This window comes from Empidonax traillii, unplaced genomic scaffold (genome assembly GCF_003031625.1).
Source record: "Empidonax traillii isolate 1590-97213 ecotype Southwest subspecies unplaced genomic scaffold, ASM303162v1 scaffold434:size946695, whole genome shotgun sequence".
Classification (NCBI taxonomy): Eukaryota; Metazoa; Chordata; class Aves; order Passeriformes; family Tyrannidae; genus Empidonax; species Empidonax traillii.
In genome coordinates this window covers 559,219-567,389 of record NW_020955627.1, presented here as the reverse complement: position 1 = coordinate 567,389, position 8,171 = coordinate 559,219, and the positions used below count along the sequence as shown (strand labels likewise).

At 40.0% G+C, this 8,171-nt stretch overlaps 1 protein-coding gene across 3 annotated transcripts in view; it reads left to right on the top strand.

Annotated features, from left to right (window-relative positions):
* Window positions 1–6,320, top strand: part of IPO8 (importin 8) — a 50,783-nt gene extending 44,463 nt beyond the window's left edge. For 2 of the 3 annotated variants that reach the window (XM_027894603.1, XM_027894604.1), the window contains 3 exons: window positions 1,237–1,473; window positions 2,105–2,221; window positions 2,897–6,320. In XM_027894603.1, coding sequence (XP_027750404.1) covers window positions 1,237–1,473; window positions 2,105–2,221; window positions 2,897–2,994 — 452 coding nt within the window. In that variant the 3' untranslated portion in view covers window positions 2,995–6,320. Of the gene's footprint in view, window positions 1–1,236; window positions 1,474–2,104; window positions 2,222–2,896 lie in introns of those variants that run through there. The other variant, XM_027894605.1, reaches the window with a different exon arrangement.
* The last annotated feature ends 1,851 nt before the right edge of the window (window positions 6,321–8,171 follow it).

Sequence of the window (8,171 nt, the reverse complement as noted above, 5' to 3'; positions counted from 1 at the left end):
TGAAAGGTCATCTTAGGAATTGATTTTTCTTGCCAAAATGTATTGAAAACGTTTCAGTATATGACAGCTAACGTTTTGTGAAAGGGTAGTATTGGTTTAAGAGTAACTTGCAAGTCCACTCTTCCAGCTTGCCTGGACTCCACTGGTTATATTCTTACTCCCTGGAAAGAAGCTGTTCCTAGTATCCAACTATTTGAAAACCATGTTTGGTTGAATTTCAGAGGAAATCCTAGCAGGACCTATTTGTCCAAATGGAAAGTTATTTGCAACACAGTGTTTGAGACAGCTGAGTAGACAGGCCCCTAACTGCCAGAAAAGAAAAAACACCAAAGAATGTCTTGCAGAGGGAATTGTGGGGAGGAATCATACACAGCGTTGCAGGAAAATCTCTTTGACATGGAATAGTAGATAGAGGGTTTGAGGTCTGAAAATTAGATCGGATGTGACCAGATTATGTGATCCACTGAAATTTCACACATGATTTTTCTGTAATGGAATCACAGAATTCTTCTCGACGTATAGGAATACAGTATGGAGAAAGCACAGTCATTTTCAAATCTCTCTCCTGTGATTTAGTCTCTGCGTGCTGCATATGTAGTCATCTTTACTGTTAACAGAGGAAAGGCTAAAGGTTTGGAATTTGGGGGGGTAATTTTTCCATCTTGATTATAAGTCAGAAATACTTTTCCTTAAGTAAGAAATAGCATTTAGAATCTCATGTTGTAGTTGCATTTAATTCAGGGTGTAATAGTTTCTAAGTGGAATGGAAGGTAAAGAAAAACAAGAGGCACTGGTTTAAGTTTGTTCAAATAAGGGAGCACTCTGAAGAATAACAGGCAGACAATTGGTCTGCAGCTGGTTTTCTCATGGTTTTGTGTCTATTTGTGAGGTCTCTGTAATTTAAAAAGCACAGTGACAGACCACTTCATCGAAGACATTTCCTCAAAATTTTTGGATACTGTAATTGCACAGTGACTGCATAAATGAAAGAAGAAGAAAGATGGCAGTTTCACATTTCTCAAGTCTGCACAGAAACAAAAGTTTAACTGATATGGAATATAGGAAACATTTTAACAGCTTCATTTTTCCAGGGCTTTTAAGATTTTGGGGAAAGGGTGTTAAGAGAGTCCCATTTCCAGTCAAAACCTAGATTTATTAATCGGTTTTGATTTTTAAGTCACTGTTTCCTTATAGTTTTTAAACTTTGTTTTACAAAGTATATCAATGCTTTTCCAGAAGAGATACCGAGTGATGAGGATGAGACAAATGAAGTGAGCCAAGCGATGCAAGACAACCATGGTGGAGAAGGAGGAGGTGGTGGTGGAGGTGGAGAGGAAGAGGATGATGATGATGATGATGATGATGACTGGGATGAAGATGCATTGGAAGAGACTGCTCTTGAAGGGTTCAGCACACCTCTTGACCTTGAAAATGGTGTTGATGAATACCAGTTTTTTACACAAGCACTTCTAAGTACGTGTTTTCTGATTGGCAGGATGATGTAACATGAAATCATTTGGAGATGTTTATGGTCACCACCGTTAAAAACCCTTTTCTTTGTTACAAAAAATAATTTCGATAACTGAAACTGGAAAATATGGTCTTGCTTTCTAATGCCAGTGCTAAGATTTTTTTGGCTTACTAGTGCTGAAAAAACAAATGGTAGCAAATACATTCAGAAATTAATTCTCTGCATGTTCTCCTTCAGAACTTTTCGATCACAGCCTAATTAAGTGGGCCTCGGTCACTAGAGGGACTCCTATATGTAGAAATATTTATCACCTTCTAGGTGTTGAAATCGTAATGGAGAAATTATGCTGTTGCTTTTAGTTTTCATATGAATTTTAAATTAGAATATTCAGCTCACATTGTTCATGAATAATGGCCACATGGCTAACTCTCTGTTCCAGAAAGGAGAGGATGTAATTAAGTTCCCCCAAAATGGATTGCCTCTGTTAGAGTGGGGATTCTGTGCTAAGAAAACTGACAGGAATACTTGAGCCTGTTTTGCAGTGCAAATTCCGTTTCAAAACCAACCAGAAATTCGACATGTTTCATTCTGTTGTACCTGACAATCACTTTTCGTCCATCCCTGTTCTGACAGCGGTGCAGAGCCGGGATGCAGCCTGGTACCATTCCCTGACAGCACCACTGAGTGAGGATCAGAAGAAACAGCTGCAGGAAATTTATACATTAGCAGAACACCGGCGAACTGCTGCAGGTGAGTCACTTCTCTGGGGCCATTTTATGTGTTGCAGGGACGTTGGAACTGCATCTGATCTGTAGCAACAAAGAGAATAGACCTCTGGGCTAATTAACATTTTCTAAGAAGCGTGAGTAGGATATTATGCTCACATTATTGCTTGCCTGGAAGTGTGTGTTATTCAGAGAGTACTGTTGCTTCTAATTAATTGCCTTCTCATGCTGCTGTTTGAACAGGGTATGAACTAGTTTTGCACAATCTGACATTTGAAACGAAGAGCACATTAAGGTGGTATCTAGCTGTCAGCCAGGCATTTGATGAAGACTGCTGTCGATCATAATGTGTTTAACAGTTTTGTAACTTTTTAACTGCTAACACTGCTGTCAGTGTGAGGTTTTAGATGTGTAGAAATCTTGCATCGTGGAAAATAAATTCAGGTTTAATCAAAAGGAATGCAGAACAGTGTAACAGTAGAGGATTAATTTCTCAGCTCAGCTGTAGAGGTGTGCACATTTATGCATTTAGAGAAAATCCGTGTGTAATTTATTCCCGTCACTGCATTTAGGGAATGAAATTTGGACTCAACTGAGAGTTTTTTCTGCAGCTTTGCATTCTTAGCTGAGCTGTGTTGTCTCTGGCAAAGGTCTTCTCTATAGACTATTTTTCATATTATTTTTCTTCTTTGAATTCTAGAGACTAAGACAATAGAACAACAAAGTGGATACGCATTTGACAACAAAGGACTGATCACATCATTTAACTTTGCTGGAAGTATTCCCGGTGGCAACTGAAGGATCAGCTACAAAGGTCAATGGGAATGGTCTCATCATTACATTTTCTTGAAATCATCGTGACTTCTGGGTGATAGGGGAGGGTAATTTAATGCTGCTGAAGGTTTTCTGGAAATTAGCAGTGTGCTTCCCCCACCAGAATGTTCTTTCTAACCAGCTACTGTAATGTACAAATTTTTGTGGTGTTTTTATAATTTGATGGACTGAAAGGAAATGTTTGTCCTCAAGGAACCTGACTGACTGGGAGGGGCCAGGCTGCATCTAATTGAGTTGCACTTCTCAGGTTTTTGCTGTGCAGAATTGATAGATTCATATGGATAACAGTGCCTTCTGTTGTACATGGATTGCCTGAACAAATGGATTTTGGAGTGCATTATAATTTTTTAAGTGTAAGGACATTTCTCGATACACTGTAAGCCTTGGTTCCATGTTTTCCAGTCACCTGCTTTTAACTGCTCAGTTTAACTGTTCGTTGGTTTCACACACATTGCTGGATTCAGAATATTGCAGCATCTTCCCTATTTGGTGCAGACCAAATGTGCAGAGGGAGTTGCAAAGCATTCACTGGTTACATGGAAGGGTTGTAACAAAATTGCAGATTTTCCCTTGATGCAGGAGTCTTAAAGTATTTCTCTTAGCCATGAGTTCAACTGGCTGGAGGTAAAATGGCAGACCTGGCAGGTGGCTGCTCTAAAATCTGCATCCATGTTACCTCCTGCCTGGACAAGTGGTGGGGCTGTCACATGTAGATGTTCTACATGACAGCTTCTTATTTCCACTATTATTGATGAATATTGGGTTTTACTTTGGATTCTATAAACCTCTTTTCTGATTTTATTCATTCATTACCATTCCAGTGGTATTACAGTGTGGTACAAAATATTTGCAATATTTTATTTATTTTGATAGAAGAAACACTTCAGAATTAAGCTTCAAACTTAATTCTTATTGCTACACTTCTGTGATTGTATTTCTGGTCTGCATTCCAGATGGCTGTTCTTGTCCCATGCTGAAATTTCTTTTATCTGACATATTTTTTCCCATATTTCAAAGACTGCCTCCGCCAGTGGAGGTTTAGATTAGATATTAGAAAAAAAATTTATTCTCTGAAAGGGTGGCCAGACAGTGGAACAGGCTGCCCAGGGAAGTGTTGGAATCAACATCCCTGGAAGTGTTTAAACATGTGGATGTAGCACTTAGCGACACGGTTTAACAGTGAACGCGGCAGTGCTGGGTTAACAGTTGTACCTGATGATCTTAGAGGTCTTTTCCAACCTAAACAATTCTATATAACAAGGTGTTTGTGGATAAGTTCATTTAGTGAGAAAGTGATAGCAGTACCAGTTTGAATAGGTGCCCCTCTTTTAGATCTATTGGGATTGAGGTGGTGTAGCGAAAATCAATAGGGGTGCATTAGAATGTGAAGTTTGGATGGGAGATAAAATGTTTAGACCAGATTTTGTTTCTACATGTTAATTTCTTTATGACTTAAAAATATTTACCAGGCAAGTTTAAACACATACCGATAATCTGCTTCTTTATAGCAGTGTCCCAAATGAAAAGTTTAAAGTCCTTTCCATACCCCATGAAGTTTTTCACAACTACAATAAACGTAACCCTGGGCAGTGCTGAAGCTTTCATTTTTATGTGTCAGAGTAATTCTGGTGGAGTCTGAGCACTCTATACCTTGGCTTCTGGAAAAGACGAAGTGTATCTGTGTGTTCCTTCTGGAATTTTCCTAGCCTGGCAGCTGTGGAGCAGAAGGTTCCTCACTGCTTTCCTTTTTTCTGCACCTTTGTGTCAGACTCAGATGCTTTTTCTGCTGCTGCTTCTTTTGTTTGTTTGTTTGTTTTCCCAACATAGCAGCTGCAGAGTAAAGTTGGGCTGGTTCAGGTAGGTTTTTCACTGGTGCTACTCAATTAATAGCAACAGTGAAAATTTCTCACTTTTAGGCCTGTTGTAAATAGGAAAACTGTGAGAGTTCCAGGGTCTGTATTTCCAAAAGGGAACAATCTTTTGAGCTACATTGACAGGCTCTTTAAATTCAAGCAGCTGAGGGCCAGGATTTCCTTTTGAATGTCAGGCTATGAAAATTAGAGGTTATTTTTGCTAATTTAGGCTGGGGCTGTATGGTCTGAGACAGTAAGTAGGAAAGCATTATATCCAGGGTTTTGGGGAGTTTCTCAGAAACCACGGAAGTTTTGAAATCCTCCAAAAATTTAATGGTTTTTGGAAGTTATGGCCACTGACAACTTCTGTCTTACCTGTCAACTGAAGTTAAGTATTAGGCAGGTAAACTATTTAAGCCCTTTGTTATTTTATTAAAAGAAACAAGTCTGTTGAGTTGGCTTTTTTCCGAAGCCTGTTTGCCTTCTCTACACTGGCGCACAGAGTAGAAGAGGGATTTATTTTTCTTCTGCTAATGAGGTTGCTTGCACAGTCTCAGGCTAATATTCAGGAGTTAATGTGCTCAAGGAAAAATCTGCTTTTGCATAGCATCATCTTTGTGTCACTCGGCTGAACTATGGCTGCTCCCTAGTTCTGCTTCTTGTGTACTTTTCAAATCGACTGCCAAGAAAATTTCATCCAGATGTTTCTTACAAGGGGTTTAATCAGCAGCATGGAGTCGGGAATCTTTTGTTGTCTCTTTCTCAGTGGGGTCAGAGATGTCTGAGGGGATGGCATGTAAAAAGGTTAAATGCCCTTCCCTTCCCAGGGGATTCATGAGCAAATGTTTCTGCTGGCAAAAGCAAATGTTAATTATTTTATTCCTTTTTTTGAAAAGGGTTTTCATCCAAAAAGATTTATTGGTCTCTAGCCTCCACTTTAACATATGGTTCTCTTTTAACATGATAAATCTCAGTTTGTACATGATCATAAATAGGTAATGGATTTTAGGGGTTTATTTCTGAGCTGTGTCCAGCTTTGTACTACATTAAAGGGAGAGTAACACGAATATGCATTACTGTCTCACTTTCAAGCCAAGGTAATCATGGAATATCAGATACCAGCATTGCCAATCAAGCGTGATGTATTTGCCATTGAAAGTACAGAGAATCTTGAATGTATTGTAAAATAAAACAAAGGCTGTGAAAACTGGTGACCTATGTTGCCCCATGCCCATATTCCCAAAATATGAAGGTGACTCGTGGGCACCATGGTGGCTTTGCATAGGAAATGAGCATTATGTGGATGATAATCATAGCAAGTGTTAACTTACAAAAGCTTCTTTTTCAGATAAAATTAACTGGTCCCGGGTATTGAATTGCATATGCTGTTTTGTCACTCTTGAAAGGAAAATAAGAATCATCACATGTTTTGACTGCCTCTTTTTGCTCTTTCTTTCAACACTGAAGTACTTGGTTTGCTTTCATTACAAAGCAGAATCTTTAATCAGAAAGCTCCAGGAAGAGTGCAGAATATCAAGCTGAGGAAAAAGCTGAAAAATTCTAAACCTCATCAATCCCCCAAAACCTGCATGTGCACAGTCTGACTGATATAAATATGCTTTGGGAGTGTAAGTCAAAATATGTAAAGAATGTTACACAAAATGATATTGTGAGATTCTTTGCTTTAGGGAAAAAAGCTTCCCATGGGGTGTCAGGAAGACATGAAATGAACTGCCTGTGAAGTCGTGGCAGCTTGTGACTCTGGATTCCATCATACATTGTAGAGGAGAGATGGTAGGACAATAGAGGAAGTTTTTTTTTTTCTTACTGAAAAGCAGGAGTCTGAACTGAGACTTTCGTGGGCTGAGGGAACTGTGGACAACCTGAATGATTAACTGTCTTTCTATTCCAGAATACTTTTCAGTCTTTTTCTTCCCTCCTTTTCTTCTCTTTGCTAACCACAATTGTCCCAGTTTAAATGAGACAAAGGTCTTTTGCTGAGGATGGATTAGGAGAAAGAGACCCAAACTTCCTTTTCTAAGCAATTATAAATCCGAAATTAAGAGGCTCTGATTGAAGGAAAAACAAATTATGGAAAAGGGAAAGAAAAAATAACAGCCCTTTATTAAAAGGTATGTGTGTATTAACAGGAACACGATAAAAAAAAACCCAAGTAAAACAACCAAGCAATACCCCTATACCCACCAATAATCCCCTTCAAGAACAAAACCGATAAACTGGCACAAGGGAAATTAAATAGTTCAATTTTTAGCACCCTTTGGTGCAGTTCCAGCTACAGTCAGCAGGGGGTGCCGTCGGGTCACTGGAGATGCAAAATTTGTAATGTCTTATACCGTTCACCAGGTGGCGCTGTTGAGTTATCAAAGGTGCAGAACTTTTAGTGTCCTATAGTAGTCACCAGGTGACGCTGTTGGATCACTGGAGGAGTAGAACTTGTAATGTCCAGTACCCGTTACCAGGCGGTGCTGTGAGATCCTTGGTTGTCACCAGGTGGTGGGGGAGGAGGAGGGAAGGGGGAGGGAAACAGAGAGTTCTCCCAATGGAAGAAAACTCACGATTTTCAGTTGGTGAGGATTTCGCGGTGAGCCAGGCCTGCAGCTAGCAACAGCTGAGCAGAGAACAGCAGTAAAAACTCTCCTCCGACAGGAAAGGACAAAGAAGAAACCAGGCAGTCTCTCCCGCTTGCTGCAGCCTCCCCTCCGGCTCCCGAGCTGAGCTCCAACCCCCCGAGCTGAGCTCCAACCCTCAAACCCCACCTCTTTCCACACACACACCCTAGCCTTTCCCCAATTCCTCCCCCTTCGTTGCTAGGCGACTAATGTCTTGGCCATTTAGTGGAGGAGGCCAATTCTTTTGTTTTACCTGATAGCTAATCCACAGAGCATACGCGCGGGGGGGGGGGGGGGGGGGGGGAAGGGAAAGAAAAAATTCCTTGCTAAAATCAGAACTATGACAACAATGTTATGGGATATTTCAAGGAGTATTCAAAATACCTGAAAAGATAAACCTTAAGCAATTTTTATAAAACCTGTTGTCCTTGAAGCAATGCAACCTATCAATTGCATTTCTATATATAGAACAAAGTCTCTCATTTGGCATATGCAGGTGATACAGAACTACAAAACTCCCTCACTTGTGCCTGTGGTTTGGGCAGATGTGGAGAGGATGAACCTCTCTGTGATTTACTTCTAAATATGGGTCCTTTGAAATCTCCACACCTCAGACTGAAATGTGCTCAAAGGATAGGCATAAATGCACTATGTAATG